Consider the following 24536-nt stretch of genomic DNA (forward strand, 5'->3'; position numbering starts at 1 on the left):
TTGTCTCAGAACCTATAATATACACCTGACAAGAAATTTGATACATTCAGATTTTTAAAAATACATCATGCTCATTGAGAACAAAGACCATAACCTGTTTAACTCTGTATGCCATCTGAACTCCTTAATGAGGAGTTCAGACTTTCTCTTGACACAAGTAAAAAAAAAAATTTTTTTTACAAATAGTATTCTGAAACTAATTTTTACAACACTTAATATAAGAACTTGCCCTCTAGAATTTACCTTTGCAATCATCCTTGTTGGAATCTTTATTCTGACAACTTTTTTCATTATCTTTAAACAAGATGGCTGGAACAAAAGCTTTCAAATCAATGAGGTTTTCATAAAAATTCCGAGCATCTTCATCTTCCCATATACCACCTTCCAAGTCATAATCTCCAGGCTTACCCGGTGTAAATATATCAATTCCAGGCCCATGCTCTACAATAAAATAAATCACAGGGAATTAAAACCATTTCACGTTTGGCAAGCTAAACGTGATATTTTATATTTTCAATTTTATAACTAATGAATCTTGATGGTTTCAATTAACAGAAACTTCTTCAATCACTCTGGATTGTTCATGTAACCATCTTCATCATCAAATCACAAATTGTGTTTTAAGGAAAGCTCTCAACCAGGACAGACTAGAGGAGAACATAGGATAAAGACCAGTTTTTTCTTAAATGTTTTAAGCAAGTGATATGAGATTAAGTAGCCATTTGATATATCAGGCTTATCTTCATGAAACTTAAAACCAAAATAAGAAATATATAAGGCTGGCCATTTCTAAAACATCCAGCTTAAAGTCCCACCTCCCAATGAAGCATTTTTTCAAGACTCCCAACCCTCTGTACCACTTATAGCACAAGTATCTTTGCAAATAGACCATAAACCCTTAAGAAGTATCCTCCTTTTGGTATAAAACTTGGTGTCAGACAGACTGCCGTAAACAGTCAATTGACAAATAACTGGAAAAAAAGGAAAGGAACGATGAAGAAATATATAGACATTCCAGTAGAAGGTGGAAAACCACATATATATTTACATACACACTGTCTACCTTTATGTACAACCATAGATTCTTAAACTCAGAACTCTAAAAGTAATTAATTTCCTACTTCATGCTTGTGAGACCGTTCATGATTTTATCTATTCTCACTTTGCGTCTCTGCAAACTAGAATTGTAAATAAGAGAATAATCATGCATATTAAAAATAACCTTGAAAAAAATCAGATTATTCATTAAAAGTCATCTAGGAAAAACAAAAACAATAAAATGTCAGCTCCCTAACTCACTACCTATATGTCTTACAAAAAATATATTTAAACACAGGACACTAAACCCATTTTAAGGGGAAAGACTGATAACTTTACAATTTCTGTTTAATAAGAAATATAAACAAAAGCAAAGGACAGACTAGAAGACAATATTTATACAATATTTATACAAGGAATTTATACAAACAACAAATAAATACAAATATTTATACAATATTTATACAAAGGAATTAATATCCAAAATATAAAGAGTTCCTACAAACAAACAACAAAATCTCAAATAAAAAAATGGATAAAGCCTCTGAACAGATTAAGTCAAAGAACATATGAAAAGATCCTAACCTCAATCAGGGTAAAGGTAAATAAAACAAACACTTATCACTGAGTATTTTACATATCTGAAAAATAATGTTATCTACACAGTAATTATAAACCATAGGAAAAAACTTCAACTTCTGAGGAAAAAAAAAGCTACAAAGTCAAAATGCAATAGAAAATTGGGGGGATTCAATATCTTGAAGTAATTTATGGTGAAAAAGAATATGAAAACAAATACATGTATGTTCATGTATGACTGAAGCATTATGCTGTACACCAGAAACTGACACCATACAATAAACTGACTATACTTCAGTGAAAACATATATATACAAAAAAAAAATTCTGGAAGAAATATTTGCAATACATATAAAAAAGAATAATCTCTTTAATATGCTAAGTGCTTTTATATATCAATTTTTAAGAATAGATAAATATTGCATTTTTTTTTAAAAAGGAAGGGGTCAAGGGCTCAAGCCAATTATGTCGTAAGGGAAAGAATACAAAGGAAAAACAGTCAATAAACTTAGGGAAAAGATGCTCAACCTCACTCAGAATGTAAAAATCAAAAACTGCAATATGATAAGAATGTAAGGAAAAACACTTATTCTTATATACTTAGTGGCATGTAAATTTCTTTAAAAGAAAATCTGACGTTATATATTGAAATTTAACATGTACATACCCTTTCAACCCAGGAATTCTACTTTTAGGAATTTATCCCTGAAATACTAGCATGCACACAAAGAGCCACAGGTACAGAGATTTTATTACAGTATTGACTATAATACTAAAAACTAGAAATAACTTACATGTCAATCAACAGAAAACAAGGTAAAGAAAGCACAATTATTCACTAGGATATTACTATGCAGCAATGTAAAAGAATGAGATGGCTCAACATGGACTGACATGAAAAGACATCTAAGATACACAGCTAACTTAAAAAAGTAGTCGCCAAATAGTATATACAATTACAATCTCATCTGTGAGGTAGAAAAGGATATTCTGGGTCACTAAAAAATTCAGGCCTCTTCAGGCCAAGATGCAGTAGCAGTGACCTAAAACAACTAAAAAACCAGGCAAACAACAAAATGCAATGGCTGGACGTGAGGTAGCACAGGAAAGTGACTCCTGTGAGAGAAGAAACAAAAAAATTAAGCTGTGCAATTCATTGCCCCAGCTTACTGCCTGCTGAGATGTTCTAGGCCGTGGCCAAGGAAGAAGCCACGCAGACCCCAGCAGTCCCCATGAGTTGAGGATGACAGAGCTGAGAGTCTGGCTGGCAGAACACTAGCCCAGGTGGCTAGATTTTGCAAGACAGGACCAGAGAGGAGAAAGCATCACAAAGACAGATGCCTAAGATCTGCAGAAGGGCCCCTTGAATGTTCAGCTAAATACTGATCAGCCCCTATGTGTGAGGGAACTAGGTGAGATTAGGAAAACAGCTACTCATGAATCTTCTAATTCATGAGAAATTGAGCAGAATAGAGAGGGATATTGCCTCAGTAATAGGAAAAATCAGCCCTAGATTAAAGGCTGCTCTGATCCCAGGGGAAGCAAGCCTGGAAAGGATGAAACTGTTTCCAAGTAATTAAACTGAGCCCCAGAACAAAGCTCAATGATATTCTTAAGAGCACAAAAATATCCAGCACGCATCTAATAAAACATGATCAGTCATGCAAAGAAGTAGAAAAAAATGCCAGAGATGTAGAGATTAATCAATCAATTAAACCAAGGCAGAAGTGACATACGTAATAAAAATCATAGACAAGGACATTAAAACAGTTATAACTATATTCACATTCTCAACAAGCTAGAAGATACACTGAGCATGTCTGAGACCATGGAAAATATAACCAGCTTCTGTAGATAAAAACTACATCTCTATATAAGTGTAACAGTCTATTAGACACAGTAAAAAGAAAATATTAGTGATGCTGAAGACACAGCAACGGAAACCAATATGAAACAAAGAAAAAACTATTTAAGAATAGAACAGGCAACTTCAAACCACCTACTATAGTTGTAACTAAATCCCCACAGGAGGGGGGAGAGGAACAGAAAATATATTTGAAGAAATAGGGTCAAGATTTTCCAAATTTGATGAAAATTATAAACTCAGATTCAAGAAGTCCAATGAACCCCAAGAAACATGAAGAAAACTACACCAAACAACATAACTAACCTGTTTAAAATTAGTGGTAATGAAATTTTAAAGCAATCAGAGAAAAGGTACACATTATTTTAAGAAGAACAAAGATGACAGCAGCTTTCTCACTAGAAACAATGCAGGATAGAAAACAGTGGAATAACATCCCTAAGTACTGAAAGAAAACAAAAACCTCACCCTAAAATTCTATGCCCAGTGAAAATATCTTTTAAAAATGATGGCAGAATTTTGCCAAGCTCTACTATCTCTGGAAAATGCCTAAAATACTTTTAAAATCATTTAACATTAAAAGAAAAACTAGCTTAAATTTCAATAGAAATAAACCAAGTAAATCAGTACCAAAAACACTATGAAAAGATTTTGGTTCTAAAATATAATAAATACACTGAGAAAGTTCTGAGAAACCAGCCAGATTCAACAGAATCATAAATTCTATGGTGGAACTGCTTTTAAAAAATTAAAAAGTCTGAGGCTCACTGATCAAGACACACAAAAATTAATAGGCTTTATATATGTGGTTATATATAAATATATTAAAATAGAGTCAACTCTCTGTATCCTTTGCATCTGCATCCACAGATTCAATCAACTGCAGATTTAAAATATTCAGATTAAAAAAAAAAGTTCCAAAAAGCTAAACTTAAATTTGCCTTAATAGTGCACTGGCAACTATTTACATTGCATTAGGTATTATAAGTACCGTACAGATGATTTAAAGTATATGGGAGGAAGTGTATAGGTTACGTGCAAATAGTAAGCCATTTTATATGAGAGGCTTGAGCATGCTCAGAGGTCCTGAAACCAATCCCCTGCAGATACCAAGGAAGGACTGAAAATGCATTCACAGTATACAATGAGTATTTTCTTATTGAGGATGTAAAATACAAAATATCCACTTGCATTATAAAAGGATACTTTACAAATACTTTACTCTTAAGATTTTTAAGTAAACAGGATTGTGAGATAGTTTTAAGATTAATAATTTATTAACACTTATCTACCTAACATAAGTAATTTTTCAAGTAGTTACCATGACAGCTTAGAATAACACACTAGGAGCCCTACCAACTTAAAGACAATTAAAAAGGAAGTTTAAAACACCTCTGAAATAATATGGGACATAACACCTTACAAAATGATAAACAATTGATCTTACAAAACTGCAAGGTAGGTTTTAGTTCTAAGTAACAATGTAAGATAATATATCATTCAAAACAACTAAATTAAAAATGAAAACAGAAAGATTAGAATCCCAATCTACCTTACTACCTATCTGAGAAATAAAGTAAACCTTTCTAATGCGCTAAGTATGGTTTAAGACAGGCCCCTGTTGGCTACAATCCAAGTATATCTACTACAAAAGAATCCAAAGAAACACATCAGATCATCACAAGTTACTTACTATTTTCCAAATGCAAAGCTTTTTCCGTTCAGAGGAACATTTCAATACTACGTTCTCATTAACAAAAATTTTTAAGACATTTAAAAAAATCCATTTTCAATAATACACATCTGACAAGACTAAAGATAACTAATCAGGGCTTACTGAAAGAATCACGTATCTGTTTTTAAGGATCTCTTACCTTCTGGTGTTGGTTTGTCCTGAGGAAGATCTGGCATATTTTCATCCAAAAGGTCAGCTAAGGATTGAGAATTTGCCAGCAGCTTCTGATAAGACATAGCAAATTCCTCATACTGTTTATGTCTATCTTCACTTAGCTCCCCTTTAGAATGTAGAATACGCCTATAAACAAATGATGAAATAATTTGATAATCTTATCAAGACAGATGTGATCATGTATTATTACATTGGGAATATTTCATAAAATCAGATTTTATCACACAACAACTTATTTTTAATACTCAATATTTTCAAGACATATCTGAAAATTAAAACTTGTATCAAATTCACCTAAACAATAAAATTTTTTAAACAATTAAATGTTAACATTGGTTCTTCAGAGAATATGAAGTATGATTAACAATCATGTTTGTAGACCCAGGAATCCCACTCCTGGGCTTATATCCAGAAGGAACCCTACTTCAGGATGACACCTGCACCTGTGTTCATAGCAGCACTATTTACAATAACCAAGACATGGAAACAGCCTAAATGTCCATCAACGGATGACTGGATAAAGAAGATGTGGTATATTTATACAATGGAATACTACTCAGCCATAAAAACTGACAACATAACGCCATTTGCAACAACATGGATGCTCCTGGAGAATGTCATTCTAAGTGAAGTAAGCCAGAAAGAGAAAGAAAAATACCATAAAAGATGGCTCATGTGTGGAATCTAAAAAACAAAAACAAAAACAAAAAAAAACAAAGCATAAATACAAAACAGAAATAGACTCCTAGACATAGAATACAAACTTGTGGTTGCCAAGGGGGCGGAGGGTGGGAAGGGATAGATGGGATTTCAAAATTGTAGAATAGATAAACAAGATTATACTGTACAGCACAGGGAACTATACCCAAGATCTTATGGTAGCTCACAGAGAAAAAAATGTGACAATGAATATATATATGTTCATGTATAACTGAAAAATTGTGCTCTACACTGGAATTTGACACAAGGTAACATGATTATAAATCAATAAAAAAAAAATTAAAATAAAATTTAAAATATTTTTATTCTTTGTTTTGCATCATGACCAGTGAAGAAAATGAGTTAGAAGGGGTTTTTTTTGTGTTGTTATCTTCTTAAAAGTTATAGAAAATAAAGCAGAAAAACCATGGCTACACTTATTCATCCCTGCTTATCTGGAACAATTTCCGAACTTTCCCATCTTACCCCATTCTTATCCAAATTTTAAACTTTTGTTTCAATGCTTTTAACATTCCAAATAACATTTTCTATCTTAGACTATCAGTTTCCATTTATAAGCACAAGATACATAGTCAGTTACTATTCATTAAATCCACTCCTTTTTTCCCCCCCGAAATCTGGCTTATTGGGATCTAACATGAGAAATTTTCACTTATTTTCTTATTCAAGATGCATTAAACAATATCGTTCTACAAACAGATTAGTAAAATGCCAAGATAGCTTAACCATAATAATCCAGGCTAAAAAGCATTCCTCTAAGAGCAGAGTCTTTCTGTCTTCAAACATTTCAGAGTAACTTTACAGGCAAAAACAAAGTTCTTTCAGTTTTATAAATGAATTTTTAAAACAAAAAATCTAAGCATTTAAAAATATTCATGCCCTAAAAGAAATGACTGATATTATTACTTTGAATCAGCTTGTTACTACTTTTAATTAAAAGTTAAGTCATTTTTTAAGTTAAAAAAGCCATTAAATTGGTAAATGATTTGAATAAATAACTCAAAAGCAAGGTACTCTAAAATATCCTGCAATTAGAAAAAACATTAGTTAATAAAATTTGAGTTTATTCAGAAGCAAATTATGTTAAAAATGATAATAATAGTTCCAAAGTATTTCAAAACTTCTAATGACAACAAAGATGCAAAGTTATTTCAGTACTTGAAAAGAAACTGGAAAATATTACCAAAATACCATAACCTGAAATTATTTCTCTAACAAGTTCTGACATTCTGATCATCTGAAGATCATACATCCAGTTGCAGGTTATATAATATTCACTAAGGATTTATGACATATAAGCTGTAGCAAGGTGATGACTATTCTTATTAGAACAGAAAATGAACACTCTTTTTCTGATATCAACCACTCTTTCAAACATTTGCCTGAGACTTTGAACTGGGTCAATTAAAAGTGACTGAATTCTATGACGGTTCCCTTTGTATGCATTCAGTTCCTGTCCAGTTCTCCTGGGACCAGTTAAAACTTTGAAACTTCAGAGATAATCCTTGTGTCCTCCCTAAAATCTCAACTCCACGATTAAATTTTTAACAGTACTAATTTACCTAACTACTTAACTTATATGTGTTTAGGTTACTATCTAATGAGAACAGTCCTTGGTGGGGAAAAAAGCTTAGAATTTAGTTGGTTTGTTTTCTAATCAACCTTACACTAAGCACTCGGAAAGCAGTACAGGATACCAATGAAATGGCATTAGAAGAGTTCAGTTATACACAAAACTTATATAGTCACATGTATTTCCCTTGACCACTTATTTAATATACATTTCCTAAAATCCAACCCCACGGCATGTAGCAAGACTAGAGAGTTCAAGCAGAGAAAGAACCCATCAGAGATGCCTGAACACTCAAAATCCCTAGAATCATTTAGAGGTTCTAATGAAATTTAACTGAAACAATTTTTAATGAATGTACCATATGTCAGTTTTTTATAAGTTTATAAAGACCATACGAAAAGATTTTAAATTTGATGAAATTTTTAGAAGATGTGTATGAGGGAACTAAACATACTATGTTTTTTGGGGGGTGCAAGGGGAGGTAATTAGGCCTATTTATTTCCAATTATTTTTTTAATGGAGGTACAGTGGATTGAACCCAGGACCTCGTGCATACTGAGCACGCACTCTATCACTGAGCTATACCCTCCCCCTCCCCCCGCTAAGGGAACTAAACACACACAGCACATTTGACCAAGTACCTTTCCGGTACATCAGTGTAAATCTCACCGGACTATATCACTAAGCAAAATCAAGCTGAAGATATGATTCATCACATATCATTTTAATTACAAGCTCTTCAGAAGCACATCTATTACAGAAAGTTGAATTGAACCCATTCTTTTGAGACTGTCTTAAACCAGAGATCAGCAAATTTTTTCTGCAAAGGGCCAGATAATATTTTAAGCTTTGCAGACTATATGGTCTTTGTTGCAACTACTCAACTCTGTTGATAAAGCCAAATGCAGCCACAGACAATATGTAAACACATGAGTGTGACTATGTTCCAATAAAACTTTATTTATGGACACCGAAATCTGAACTTCATGTAATTTTAATATTTCAAAAAATGTTCTTCTTTGATTTGTTTTAATCATGTAAAACGGTAAAGACCATTCTTAGCTCTTCAGCTATACAAAAACGAGTGGTGAGCCTAATCTGGCCTGCAGGCCATGGTTGCCAATCCCTGTCGTAACTGGAGATAACTGAGCATCACTGTTAGAGGTACTATGCACAAGTTCATTCCCCTCATGGTATCACTGCACAACAGGGAGGAACCGTTTTAAAGATATAAAAGGTAAGCAATGAAAACAAAATTAATTCCAAGTCTTGGAACAAAAATGTAAGAAATTAGACCTCCTTCATCTAATATATGAGACATCACGGTCTGGGAGCATCTCTAAGGTACATCAGTCCTTGATTTCTGCAGTGGTTTTTTTATTACTAATTCAATACTGTAAAACTGACAGAAAATCTCAAATAGTCCATTCTGGAAACCAAGCATTATATCTCATAAATAAGCCACAAATGCCTCAGAAAATTCTAGTACTAAGACTTTTTTTCATTTTTATTGCTATTGTCTGAATTTCTTGCTATTTCTTTTATTTCGTATAGTGTCTACTCTGCTGTTTTGCATTATTTTTAAAATAAGCTACGGATGTTTAAGAAGTTGAACATACAAATTTTCAAAATCATAAAAAGGCATAAAGAGAAATTCTCGTTCAAAAATCCTTCTCAAGGACTGAGCAGGCAATATGCTGTTGACAGCAAACATTTCCTGTAAACTTACAATGTGCCAGATACTGTTATTCAGCACCTTTACACGTATGAATGCACGGCATTCCTCACATTTACTGCAGAGGTACAGTGCTACTGTTATCTCATTTTGCAGAACAGAAAACCAAAGCACAGAAATGTGAGGCAACTTGCCCAAAGTTACAGAATGAGTAAAGACAGATCTAAAACTTGAATCCAAGCAGTCTGGCTCCAGAGCCCATGCTCATAACTACTGGACCACACTGCCTCTCAAATTAAAGTAAAATTATCCACTTGGTACCTTATATTGAAATTAGATTGTCTCTCAAATGCATACATTAAAGGCAAGCCTTCTCACATCAAGGTGCTTGTTTTATATCCTCTTTTGGGTCCCTCTTTTGTTTGGATTTGACTTTGTATGTCCTGAGTAGCTAATGTGTTTACTAGACACTTTAAAACCAAGTACCAAATGCAGATGGAGGTAAGCCCTGAGGAAGATGAGGGAAACAGTCTGAAGAAGTAGGAAAGAACCTGATTCTGTAATCTGCTATCCAAGTCACACTGGGCAAACCTTTAATCACTAAACTTGATCTACTGCCTTCAAAACAGGTACTTCTTTCAAGGGCACTATGAGGCTCATTTAAGACCACACGTCTGATGTGCTGTTATCAACATGAAACACTACTTTCATGAGGGGAAAACAAAATGACAGAGCCCACTATAGAAAAGGCAAGAACGTCAATGAAGTATTATTTTGATCTTCTATCAGCCAAGTTAAAAAAGAAAAAAATCTTGGAAAGAACACAGAAAATCCATTATAGCTTTGTTCTTATGCAGTCATGCAAAATAACACAGAACACATGGCCAAAATCTTGAAAAATAATCACGAAGCAGACCCATGAAAAAATACGAGGTTTCACTTTTCATCTCCTTTAACACTCTGTCAAATTCTCATGAGAACTTAAATTTTCTGGTGGTTTCAATTTAGAATTTGCTTATGAATGTCTTATAATCTTAAGTGAAAAGAGACTAGAGCACAGTTAAGCATAACTGAACCCAAAGATTTCTCAACAAACTATGTTAAAGTCAGACTCAGACTTAGACACTATCTGGAAGGAGGTAAACATTTTTGAGCATGGATTAAGTCTCTGTAAGTCCACAGCACGGTGACATAACATTTAATAGTGCTTAAACACTTACTACGTAATTTATCAAACAATCTACCTGTAGAGGCAAGGTACAACCCTACCTGAAAGGAACAATCGACACTATTTAATTTCAGGTGAATGTGTTTTTAAGTTTCAACATTATTAAAGTAATGCCTCATGAATTTGCATTAATAAAAGAAACCTCCCTGATTTTATTCATGAGACAAAAGCCTACATTCTACTCACATTTTTTCCCTTGCTAAACTCTAAATCAAATTATTTACTGCTGTTGAACTGAGCATGCATCATGAAGGTCATAATTCACTGGTACTGAAAGGAGAAACTTGCCAACACTCCCACCAACTTAGGAGGAAAATAAGGAATTCAGACATTTAAGAATTATTCAAACAAGAATTCTGACTTATTATCTGAATCCATGATTTCACTATATTACAAGAAACAAACTGTCACATGATTAAGTTATATCTAATAAAATTATTTCTTCAACCAATTCTTATTAAATGCCAAAAGAACCTGGGTAATATTACCTCAGTGAGAATATCTCAAAATGCAAAGCACTTCAAACATAAAGAGTACTGAACATAATAAAAAGCAAACTTAACAAGAAGTAAAGCTATTAACTCTAAATTGGTAACTAATATTTTTAAATGTGCAAATATTAACTCCCCAATCACTTAACCAAACTGCATTAAAAAAAAATAAGATTTTGTATTTAAAGGGCAAAAAGCTTATAAACTCAAATTTATTAGAATTCACCCAACCCTAAAGTCAACTCTATTGCTGGCTGATGACTGTAAATCCCGCAGGGGCTCAGAAACAGAACTAGCTAGTACCTATCAGCCCGGATCACAGGAGAAAAAAAACACCTGAAATTCCTAAGTCTCACTCAGTCACTGTGTTCATTCACTCATCAGAGTGTTTTTAAGAAAAGACCAGAGGTTTTATTACTCTATTTTTTAAAAATTAGTTAAGTGAATTTTTAAGTAGAGACTTTAATGAGGTTGTACTAAGACTTCACAACCTCGAAGCACAGTGCCATCCAAGTTAATTAAAACCACTGAGAGCATTTACAATCCATAGACAGAAAATACAGAGTACTTCACTTTTCTTTTTAAAGCATCATTATTATGATATTGAATAAAGCCTTAAAGTCATTTACGTATGAGTCTTAAACATCCACTAGCTAGTCTGGCACTTGGATTTCTAGCATATCGTGCCTTAGAGAAATCTTACTGGGAAAAATGATTGCCAATGAGTTATTACTATGACGCAGAAAAACCTCAAGACACCTACTGGATAAAGACTGGGAGGGAGAAACTTTTGGAAACTGGTCATTTTAACTGTAATGTACCCTCTTAGAAGGAGACTAACACTAGGCCAAGTACGGGCTCTGCACTAATCCATTCCTCATGTCTTCTTTGCTCAGTCAGGCATTTAGGTCTTCACTACAGAGGCTGCTCAAACTAAAGCTCTCTAAAGCATGAGTGATTTATTAAACTGTATGCCAATTATCTTCTATCTCGTGATTAAGATCCTCACATCCCCCAAGTTATTACATCTAAGTGTACAGTCTCCTGTAATAAAATGACTACTACCATGGCTAAGGTCAATTTACACTAAGTAAATAACCTCCTCTAATAGCCACAGGTTAATAGTTCTGTATTTAAATGAGTAAAAGTTTCTAGGAAAAAGGCCACAAAGCTATGCTCTTAACACTATATCCTGCTCAAAAATTTCTTCCGTGACTTCCATAACAAAAAAACCGGAGGTCTGCTTATCTCAGCTGAATGTGACCAGTGGATAAACACAATTAATAATATACACATCACTGATGTTAGTAATTACCATTAGGCTAACATAATATGTCAAAACTATCTAAATAAAGTTTAAAAGAGGAAAGTCTGTATCACATATGAAAAATTATTTCACTAGTTTCAGGTGAAGAACTGGCTTGGCAGTAGCTCATTTGAGAAGTTAGTCTTTAGGTGTAACAAAAAGTCAAAAGACTGACAAGGCAGCTATAAAAACTAATGAACTGTAGGTCACAGGCAGATAAGAATGCATCCAAAATAAACGACCTAAGGATAGTGAAGTGTCTGGAAATCATGGAGTAAACTGAAAGAATCGGAGTTGCTAGCCTGGAGAAAATGAAAGGGAAACATCTCAGCAGGCTGCAAATATTTGAGACTTTATCACAGTGTAAAATAAGAGACATGGGCCATGCCAATGTTTCTCATAGACTACGTGCTATAACAAAATAATCTTTTTTCCAATCACTGAATTTCTATAAAGTACAGCTGCAATATCATGGCAATGGAAAACTGCTATCAAAGTATATAAATGTTTAGTCTCAGTTCCTCAACTTAATTCATTGCCAACAGGTAAGCTGTTCACAGACCCCCACTCTGAGTAGCTTTATTCCATCTGTATCAGAAAAAAAGCAAATCAATGTATGGGAAGTTAAATTTAACAAATAGATGTGTCCAACCTATTTCGTGGAAGAGATCAGAGCACGAAGCTCGAGAAGTTTTCAGAAGAATAATTTATGTTAGATAATCTGTAGAATGGATGGACTCCTGTGTTGGAAGGGTGACTGGATTAAATCATTACAGAATCTCTCTGCTCTCAAAGCTTACATGAAGCCAATCAAAAACAAACACACACACAGAACCCTTAAAGTAGTCAATAAAAAGTAATCAAAGCATACTTTCAAAATCAACTGTGATGTATGAGGTAGGACATATGGGAAAAGGACTCGAAAAATGACAAAACACTATGTAAGTCATAATTAAGAAACCTTAAATATGTGAGAATGTTAACAGAGGACCACTACTTTCCTTTTTAACCCATTACTGACTATACAAATACATTCTGAAGTTGCCTCTTCAAAGTTTAAAACAGTCTTCGCTATTCAAAAGCACAAAAACCAGGATTCTTTTTTTAAAAAACATTAAAGAGCACCACTGCCATCTTAAACTCTCACCTCTGAGTGGTCTTCAGCCCCCAGGGTTTAGCCATATAGTCTCTGCACCTGCCTAACCTGGACTTAACTGAACTACTGGCTTACTCTACTGCAGTCCTTTCTGGTAAGTCAATCACCTTCTAGAGGTAACTACTTAAACGAGTCATCCCAGCCCAACCACAGGCTTAGGAAGAAGTGTATTCCCCCATACATGCGCTTTAAATAGTTGCAAAGTACTCAGCCAAAGGGTACTGCTACTGCCTTTCTGTACCCCGCCAGCCCTCCTCCAAATCCAACTCTCCATAAAAGTTGATCTTTTACCCACAAAGTGCATCACCTTCCAGCTTGCTGATGCCTTCTAGGTACGGGTGCTACACAGCAGTCTACAGTATCAGACAATCAAAGGTGGCCTAAATCAGGTGTCTTCACCACAGGCACATATGTTACTCATTTAGAATTTTGAATGGACGTCCCCAGGAGACAGACTTCGGTAAATGCACTTCACATAGTTGCATTTAAAGAATTTTTCACTTTGTACACTATTCCCCAAATTTCTGATCTAAAATACCACCAATAATCAATGACTTGTTTTCTTAAAAAGTATCAAACAGCAACATCAATAAACTGAAACACAAAACTATAAAAGCAAACCTGTTATAGATAGAGAGGGATCAGCAAAACACACAGAAAAATAATAGAATATAAGTTAAAGTGACAGAAAAAGAAAATTTATCCCTCAACATTAAGGAGTTTTTAAATCACAAGAAGAAACAGATGCACAAGGCAGAAATCACCAGCCACTTGCCAGGTTTCTTTTAAAATCAGAAACAAAATCTATCGTAGACTCATATTAAACATAAGTACTTAGACAGTTACACTCTGAAGTTTTCCTAGAGGTTAAGAAATCACCTGCAACGAGCCCTTTCCCACAAGTTCTTTCAGTGGCATGAAGACTCTAAAATTTTTTAAGTATGAGCTCCAAAATAAACTCTCAAATCTGAGAAACATTTGAAAATCACCTGTTTTGTCTCTCAGTATTCTGTAGCTCCCTGTGGTCCCTTTTCAGGTGTTTGGTCAAAGACGTAAAGTATTCTTTTAAAAGATTCTGGAAAGGTTGCTGTTTCTCTGGACTAATGATCTCACTAGGAGGAAAACTCAAATTAAACTTCTCTGCGGCACTCTTTACTTTCCTTGGTACAAGTCCAGCAATATCATCTCCACAATGTCGACAAAAACTAATCACCACAGAAACATGAGTATGGGATTCCCGGTCAGCATTAATAATATTTTTTAGCTGTTCATAGATTAAGGAAAGACCTTCCTTGTCAGTGAAAATCCCAACTATTGTCAACTCTGCAATGAAACGCAAATCGGTTCTTAACTTGGTAATGTTAGGTGTTTTCTCTTCTTTCCTTGCTTCAAAATGTTTTTTCCAAACCTGAAGAAGTGATGGGGCGAAGTCGGCATAGCGCTGGTGAAAGAGAGAGCATAAGTGCACAGCACAATTCACATCAGAGATTTTCAGCTTCGCTTCCACAATAGAAGCTACAGCCTCTGCAATGTATTTGCTTAAATTTAGGCCATTAAAATCATGGGACAAGGAGTCTCTCTGTTGTTCTGTAATAGTTTTTAACTTCTTGACAAAAGCAGTATTTTTCTTCAAACTTGAGTCTAGTCGGCTAAAGAAATTTTCCTCTGGCCGGTTATCTGGAGCATTTTGGTTTTTGCTACGAAATTCCTTCCTTAACTGATGGCGTTCCCAAGCTTCCTGATGAAGCTGAACGGATTCTTCTTTCTCTCTACATAAAAAAACAAACACACAAGTAAGTAAAATACCCTGTATATTTTGAAGCATCACTGATGAATCCTCTAAGAAAGCCAACGAAAAAGTGACAAGTTAAGCAACAGAATCCAAGAGGAACGAAAGATGCAAGAGGCCCTTTCACTACTTTAAAGACATTTGATTAATAACAAGATAATGAGAACCCAGTCTACTGATAACACCAAATGTGGCAGAGTGGAGGATTTTGAATAACTAGATTAAAAATCATTCCACCAACTGGCAAGTTAAATGGACAAAACACTTTTGTCAACTATACCTCAATAAAGCTGAAAAAAATAAATGGATAAAACACATGATGCTTAATATGAATAAACAAAATAATATTCTTAGGAAAGATATAAAACCTAAAACAAACAAAAGCATTGGGAAAACAGAAAAAAAAAGGTCCACGAAAAGTACTTTCATTAAAGAATAAACATTATAAAAGAATTCATTAAAATGTTTTGAAATGTTTTCAAAGTACCATTTTTCCATACTTCAGCATTAAACAACCTATATTACTAATAAAGTACCTTGCTAGTTTCAGGTCTTATAATTCAAGTGTAACTAAGAAAACTTGTAAAGGAACCAGAGAACTGTAAGATAAAAGCCCTTTAATAAAAGGTTAACAGACTCAGCTTATCCTTAAAAGAATAATTAAGAACAAATTACCTACGTTTCCACTAAAAAGATGGAATATGTTTAAACTGCATAAGTAGTAAAGTGCCTTGGGCTGAAGTGGGAGAGTGGGGACAATCTGATGCAAAATACGTAACTTTAAAATATAAATTTCTTAAAAAATAGATTTTCATCTTTCTGAGATAACCATCCCTGAGCTACCCTACAATTCTCTAGTTTTTTTCTGCTAAAAGCCACAGTATGTCAACAGAGACTGGCATCTATCGCTGGGAACACAGACATGTGAGTACCTCTTGAAGTCTCCCAGCCACACACACACACACAAGATTAGCAGTGAGAGTATACTTTAAGAAAGCATAACTCGTTATGTATATGCATTAAATAACTCAACCATCATCTTAATTAAAAAACACTTGGATATATAATGAATACATATATATATTTACAGTTGAAATAATGTGATGCTTTAAAATACTCCAGAGGAAAAAAGTGGGTAATTGTTGATGCTGGGTAGATGGGGAGGAGTGGTAGGTTTTTCCCAATAAGAAGTTGGGGTTTTGGTTGCTGTTAATGCTTTTTTAAGCTGTTTATTTGGCGCAGCGAGAGAACAAAAGCTATAATGAAATTATATATCCTTGTGATTTTTTTTTAAAGTAAAATAGAAAATAAGCAAGGAACTCTTAAGAATCATGGTTCTGAATATGCCAAAACTGGCCACTACTGTTGCCTTTCAGACCTAAGGCTCCAGTTCCTCATTAAAAACAGAGATCCTAAAGAACTTCAGTGAGAAAGCAGGTCGCTAAGGGGGAAGGGATAGCTCAGTGGTAGTGCATGCCTAGCAGGCACGAGGTCCCGGCTTCAATCCCCAGTACCTCCACTGAAATAAATAAATAAACTTCATTACCTCTCCTCAAAACAAACAAAACAACAACAACAACAAAAGAAAGTGGGTAGCTGAGCTGTTTTGGAGATTCATGAAAATTCATGTGTGCAAACCGCTTTTTAAATCACACATATGAAGAGAAAAGCTCATGCACTAGTCAAGAACTGTCACTTCTGCTACATCCTGGTAGTCTTCCCATAAGGACTATGTCGTTGTTTCCCAGTTTATTATATCATTTGCACAGATCTACAAGGTTAAAAATAATTTAGATAAAGATAAAAATGGGAGGCATTATGGAATTGTGCTGAAGAACAAAGGTTTTAAACTCAGCCAACCTAGCTTCAAATCCCAGCTGTTCAACTGTCTACTGTGATTTTAGGCAAGTCACTTAACCTCTCAAAGTTTCGTTTCAGTAATCTGTAATATGAAAATCATAAAGCTTACTTCATTAGGGCTGCCTTAAAGACATGTACTGACACAATCGTAGTGCCTGGCACATAATAGGAACTCAACAAAGAGCAACCATTAAGAACTAAAGATTTTCAACTTAGAAAGATGGTGTATTTTACTGTGAAAAAAAGCTTTTTTAAAAAACAAAAACAACCCAGATTGCCCTACACATCAACAAATATTTATTAAAGATTAATACTAATTAATTTAAAGAATGAAAGCACCATAAGCATGCCTCTAGTCAGTGAAACTCACAGAACAAGTAAATTAAGACGCTCTCAACTCTCAAGAAACTGCACCCTGGAAGTTTTATTTCAAATAATCACTGTTTTTCCAAAACATTCGTATCTTCCCATTCCCTGCACATCAGTAATTAAAATAAACGTTCTTACTTCAACTGGGCAGCCTCCTCTTCCTGCTGACGTTTCACCTGCTCTTCTTGCTTCTTTCTCTCTTCTTCCTCGTGTTTCTTTTTCTCTTCTTCCTCTTTTTTCTTTAATTCCTCCTCTGCCTTCACCTTTTCTTCTTCTTTTTTCTTTCGTTCCTTGTCATCTTTTTTTCTCTTATCTTCTTCCAGTTTCTTCTTCTTATCTTCAGGGACCTTAATAACCTCCTTCTTGGTGGTAAGTTTGATCTCGTCTTTTGGTTTCTCCCTGCTGCTCACTGGCCGCCTTTCACTGCAGTCTTTTTCCTTGTTGTTTAGTAAAGATTCTTTTTCTTCCATACTTGCTGGCTTTTTACGCTCAGCTGGCATTATGTTACCCAGGAAAATCTGTAAGAGTAAAAGAATGTCAGCATTGTAGATGCAATGACTTTTTTTTAGTGATGTGACACTATTTTGCTAAGTGGAACATATTAATGCAACTTGGCAACTGTGGGAGATTAAATAAAATGCATACAAAATGAATACTAGCTCTGTGATAAAATAATTCACTGGTTACATTCCATATTCTATCATTATTAGGTACGCCTATGTCTAAGGACTTTTTTTTTACTTTTTATTGAAGAAAAATTCAAACACAAAGGTAGAAAGCACAACAGAAGGTATCTCCACGTACTCATTACCCAGATTCAACCACTATCAACTTCAAAACAACCTATCACCTAATCATAAACAGTTCAGTATGTACCTGAGAACATTTTGAATTAGTTTTCATCCCATTTCACAGCCGTTAAGAAATACTGGTGATATGATTTCATATAATATTCAATACAAATATTTAAGTGGGAACATAAACGAACTCTTGCCTCCTATAAAGCAACTGACAAAATGGACAAGACTCACAGATTTCACTTCATGCTCTAATTAACCTCATCAAACTTTCAAACACAAAAACAGTTAACTAACACAACTTAGACTAGGTTTTTCATCTCTTTATTAGTATTAGTCAAAGTTAATTTATAAATAAACATGATGATAACATCTGTATATTCTGTTCTAATACCTGCCAATACAAAAACCACCAGCCAGGATTTCTCAACCTCAGGAGCAGACATTTTGGCCATGACAATTCTCTGGGTGGGGAGGAGGGAGATACCATCCTGCACACTATACAAAGTTTAAACACAGCATCCCTGCCTTCAATCCAGTAAATGCCAGTAGTATCTCCCCAGTTTTGAAAAACAAAAATTATTTTAGACATCACCAAATGTCCCCTGGAGGCAAAATTACAGCCAGCTGAAAACCACTGCACCAGCCACATGTGGCTACTCATGCTGTAAATTAATTAAAATCAAACAGAATTTGAAATTCAGTTCTCCAGCCACTCTCCATATTTCAAGTGCTCATTTCCACATGTGGCTAGTGGCTACAACATTGGACAGTGCAGATACTAAACATTTTCCTTACCGTAGAAAGTTCTATTGGACAGCACTGCTCTACAGTACAGGCTCCATACAGTTAACTGGAAATAAACTCTGGAATAAAAAAATGTATTCCTCAGCAAAATGTATGGTTTTCTTTTCTAAAAATACATCTCTACTTAGAACTTAGTGTTCTAATATAATTTATTTTATGGACAGAGCTTCATGTTTTACTTAACTCCTAAATCATCTGAAAGTTGTATACAAGAAAATCAAAATACTTCCACTTAAGAAGTGTAGGATTACTTAAACTACCTAATTTTTTATTAAAAGCTAAATACAAACATAGTATTCTTAAGTATTTTCAGACATAGGTTTTAAATTAAATCAATAAAAACTAGGTTAGCAAACAAACCATTTGCAATAATAAGTATTTTATAAACACAAACCATTTATTTCGGCACTCTAATAAAATATCACAGAGACAACCTAGGCCAATAGAAGCACATGCCATAGTCTGTCCCTTCTCTTAGCCACCTCCTCCTCCCCCTTTTTCTGTTTTACTCTCTTACTCTCCTCCACTTCCACATTCTATGCATTTACTCTGACAATGACACCCTAAGGCTTTGGTTAACCCCATCAGTGGAACTCTAACAAAAAAGGCTGTTAATTCTGTTTAAACAATCATTAAAATATATAAGAGCAGAATTACTTATGTTGCAAGATAGTGTTTATATTATCTGGGAACTGTAGTCATCAATTCTCATGCAGCTTCGATTAAATACCCACCTTTGCCCTAAAGCAAGCAAACTTTCAAAAGAGAAAATACTAACAGCTGTTACTCACTGGTACCACAGTAAACATGGTACATACGTTACCTCACTTAATACTAACATCTCTGAGGCAGGTATTATTTTCCCTTTTTTATAAATAAGTAAACTGAGACCTGACCAAGTAACTTGACCAAGGCCTCCACCACTGGTGACAGAGCTGGAATCTGAACACATACTCTTAACCAAAGTTGTTAAGAACCTTGAGAGTATGAAATCGTCAGCTGAAAAACTTGATCACAGATACTGACTACAACAGATCACAGAATTACGTATCTCAGAATAGAAAGAGTCCCTGATGACAGCTAAGGAGTTTTTATATTACATTTTAACTTTTGGTGGATTCTAGCTAAAACGTATGGGGACAAGTTAATTCTTAACAATACAATCTTACTTTGGGATATTTATCATTATGTGCAAAAAATAGTAATAACGTTTATATAGAATTTGTATTTTTTGATACGAGGCAGCAACAAGTGACATTTCCACTGATACAAGAAAGTACAGTTCTCAGAATATGAAAAGAACAGCATTTACCACAATAAAGGTGTTAAAAAAAAGAACTGCATCAAAATTTATAATTAATATCTCATTTATGAACATGAAATTAGATATTAAGTTCTGTGAAAACACTAAGCAATTCCCTTAGAATCTGACAAATTCATAAAGAATCATCATTTATCAGTACAACAGGTCTCCCAAATTTCTGTGACTTCCTGTGTTATTCATTTATTCAATAGATTTTTAGGTGCCTTCTGTATCAAACCATAGGAGGCATCCAGGAGTTAGATTCTGCTCTAGAGCATAACAAAACAGATTCTCAATAAAACCCTTAAGTCCTGGTACTGGCATCTTCTTTGAATGACTTCATCCTTATATTACAAATATATACCCAAAGTACACTTGAAACCAGATTTCTGTGAACAAAAAATATGATGAAAATCTAAAGGTTCATGGAAAGGCAGCATGTGAAAACAACATGAGCATTAGTTAGTGAGATTTTAAGGTTGCATCCCAACCCTGCAAACTGCTAGTATGGAAACTGAGCAAGGTAACTTCTATTCATCAATAAAATGGAGACACTGCCACCTCTCTTACTTCTAGTTAGAGTTCTGCTAGCATAGCAGTAGCATGAGGGACGCAGTCTACAAATGTCTATTCTCTTTCACAGAGAACACCGAAAAGTTCCACCTAAAATGAGAGATTTTTAGAGTTCGGAGAACTAGATTTCATCTACTCCAATTCTCCATTTTTACAGAGTGACCCACCCAGAATTATACAACTAGTCTAGTGGCTGAGTTGAGAATCTATGTCCAAGGCTCTTTTCCACTATACTCCCTGACTGACCCTGAGCTTTAAAAAGCCAAATAAAAGATACGAACAACATGATTCAGATTAGTATGCATTTGTATAACATCAATTAAAAAAAATTAAACTAAGCATTAAATTATATTTAATGAAATGCTAAAATTTCTGTAAATTATTTTAATAAACTTATGTTTTAATAAATACTTCACCTCAATTGTTTTCAAAAACCAGAACTTTTAAGTAAAATAGGATAAAAATGAGTGATTTTTAATTGGAATATGATTAGCTCTGACAAGTTATTTTACTGAGTGTAATTACACTCACACAGTCCTTAAAAGGAAGTCATGCTTTAAAATCACCTTCTTAGCTCCCAAATAGTGTCCTAGCCCTTGGGCTGTATATTTTATTTGGTTTTCTAAACATACTCTGAACTTCCAAAAGAAAGTAAAACTGCTTTACTGGTAAAACAGGTACTCCCAATGGAGTGTACTGGGGGAGAAAGTGCAGAGAATGAGGTGTTTCCCTTTTAAAGATATCCCTGGCAAAGTACCATATGGACTATGTGTGAAGTCACAATGAGACTGCTCTGAAAATGCTCCAGAGAAAGAGAATGCTGTTTTACCTTTTATTTCTGGGTTATTCGTTCAAATTGTTCTAAGGGCAGAACCGCACAGGGGCATTACCTCCCCTGAGTCTTTGAGTTTAAAGAACGTCCTTATATAGAAGACTCTTCTAAAGTTTTTACAAATTCCACCAGAATTCAAAAATGGTTTTTCTTGAGTTGTACAATTCTAATAAACACCTGAACACCATGCTAAATGAGAAAAGTGAGTGATGGCTATATTTAAGTCTGATGCATCACTACGAAGAACAAGTCCTAAAAGAGCAAGAGAGCTGATGGTCCGGTCCAGGGTGTACCCCCAAACCTATAAGGAGGCTCTGCTTGGCCAATGTGGAGACAAATACCCCGTGATCATCTCCTTAGTTCAACAGTGCTAACAAGGAAAGACTAGGACCCTTGGGATGAAGGCAAAGTAAAGAATTATCACCCCAAGAAACTAAAAAAATTACTCCAAATAATCCATGCCCACCATTCCCAAATACAGCCAAACCCCTTCCCCTACACACACATCTCCCACAAACCCCTGCTCTGGCTCCACACGCCGCGACCCAACACGCTTCCCCACCACAACCCCCCTTCCCACGGGGATCCACGGTCACCTTCGCGGACCATCCCTGCCCCAAACCCGAACTTCTCACCCCACACTCCCTCAGCACCGGAGACCGGTCTCCCCGCTCCACATCCTCCCACACACGCACCCTCCCCGCTTCCTCGCCCTCGTTCCCCTCACGGCTCCCGAAAAGCTTTCCCCAACCTCCCCTCGCTCTCCTCCACACCCCCAAATCCCTCCACCCCGCCACGGCGGGCCCCCCGCCTCCAGCCCCGAGGCCCAGCCCGGGCATGTGGGGCAGGCACCCCCCTCGACTGCCCCTCTTGCCTGCCCCGGGGGCTCCCGCGTTGATGGGAGCCTCCAAGAGAGAGGGGTCTGAGGAGGACGCCGCGGGACCCGCGGTCGGGCTCCGGCTCGCCGCCCCCGGAACGCTGGGGTGCGGAGCTGCCTCTTAGGTCCCTCAGGTAGTCGGAGTCCAGGCCGGTGCCCCCCAGCCCCACTTCCTCCCGGTCGTTGGAGCGAAGGCGAAGGAGGTTCCCCGGGACTCACCTCGAGCCTGTTGTCAACATTAGCCCCGGGTTTCCCAGCACCAACTCCAGCGCTCGGGCTCTCCCCTCCCCTCCCCCCACCTAGCCCGCAGCCGAGGGCCCGCCTTCCCTGAGCTCCCCCTCCTCCCTCCGCCCGCCGGCCCTCCCGCCCGCCACTCACCAGCGCGGCCAGGCTGCGAGTGGGGGCGGGGCGGGGGGAGGTAGAAAGGAAACAACTGTCCACGCGATTGCCAGATAGGAAAACAGTCCGGCGCTCCCTACACCCAGCATCCGCACGCCTTTAGCTCAGCTCAGGGATGGAAGATCGCGAGCAAAGTCTCAGACGGGTGCCGCACGCATAGCGGCGGCCTCAAATTGCCCACTTGATGAGAGGAGCGAATTTTTCATACAGGCAATCTGTAGGGCAGCCACAATCAGCACCGCGAGCGAGGGCCTCAGCTGAGAAGAGGAGCGTTCCGAGGACCGGAGGCAGGAAGTGGATTGGTCGCCAGGAAAGGGAAAGCGCCTGAATTGGAGGTGCGCAAGCGCAGGCACTGGGGGAGGGGAGAAGGGGGGGAAAGCGAGAATGGGGCGGAGCGGAGCTAACAGGAGGTAAGGAAGGGCGGTGAAACAGCAGGCGAATTACGGAGCGCCATTAAGGACAAATTTAGCCTCCTGAGTCTCTCGGGAGTTTCCTGGAGCGAATATGAGGAAGAGGTCTAAGAAGGGAAAGTTTGATTGGACTAACTCGTGGGGTGAGATTTGAGATTTAGGAAGTTGGAAACTGGAGAGGCTAAAGAATATGGCTGGTGAGGAAGGTACAAGTTGGTTGGAAAGGAGTCTAGATTTAAGAGTGTCCTGGAAAGACTACGAAAGTCCAGTGGGGGAAATTCCCGAAGCAGCTTGAGGTATTCGAGGTAAAAGAACCTCAGGGTGAAGAAGAATTAGGCTTTTGCCGTACACATCTTCGAAAGTACCCTGTTCTAGCAAGCAAGTATTTTAAATTACAATGGAATGGTTTCCCTGAATTATTAAATAAAATCACCAGGTTAAGAAATTGGCTATTTTTGCCATTTCTTCCGAATGTGGAGCCAAGTGTACTTTTACAACTGGTATTGGGGAAGGGTGTAGCTCAGTGGTAGAGTGCATGTTTAGCATGCATGAGGTCCTGGGTTCAATCCCCAGTACCTCATTCCTTCCCCCACCCCACCCCTCAAAAAACCCAAAACTAAGATGGTATCAGCTTATCCACACAACTTACTTTCTCTTAAATTGCTGAATTCGTGCCGCTGGCCTCCGATTTTTATCGAAACAGCGCTAGGGCTTGCAACAGGATCTGACGAGGCGTAAATAAGTATTGGACAGCTCCGGCTGGTTAGGCTGGTCAGGTTCCAAAGGAACAGAGGTGTAAAACTGGTCTTGATTCTTGCTTGACGTGCGGCGCCCTGCCCACAGAATGAGCTACCAGCAACCTCAGATACTTGAGGCAGGTCTAGATTCACTTCTATTCAGCTTTTGCCCATTTGCCTCTATTTACTGTTTTACTTACCATTTATAATTTTTTTTGTATTATTGTGGTGTAGTTGATATACA

The 24536-nt window shown here is 36.5% G+C and overlaps 1 protein-coding gene across 5 annotated transcripts in view; it reads right to left on the reverse strand.

Moving 5' to 3' along the window:
• The window catches only part of UPF2 (UPF2 regulator of nonsense mediated mRNA decay), a 114297-nt gene extending 89965 nt beyond the window's left edge, over nt 1-24332 (reverse strand). Inside the window, exons 1-6 of one of the 5 annotated variants that reach the window (XM_032474022.1) lie at nt 24205-24283; nt 19153-19220; nt 17696-18075; nt 14529-15308; nt 5356-5516; nt 244-441 (exon numbers count right to left, since the gene is read on the reverse strand). In XM_032474022.1, the coding sequence (XP_032329913.1) occupies nt 244-441; nt 5356-5516; nt 14529-15308; nt 17696-18057 (1501 nt within the window). In that variant the 5' untranslated portion in view covers nt 18058-18075; nt 19153-19220; nt 24205-24283. Of the gene's footprint in view, nt 1-243; nt 442-5355; nt 5517-14528; nt 15309-17695; nt 18076-19152; nt 19221-22965; nt 23105-24204 lie in introns of those variants that run through there. The other 4 variants (XM_032474020.1, XM_032474024.1, XM_032474023.1 and 1 more) reach the window with 4 other exon arrangements.
• Nucleotides 24333-24536: the final 204 nt, after the last annotated feature.

This window comes from Camelus ferus, chromosome 35, assembly GCF_009834535.1.
Source record: "Camelus ferus isolate YT-003-E chromosome 35, BCGSAC_Cfer_1.0, whole genome shotgun sequence".
NCBI lineage: Eukaryota > Metazoa > Chordata > Mammalia > Artiodactyla > Camelidae > Camelus > Camelus ferus.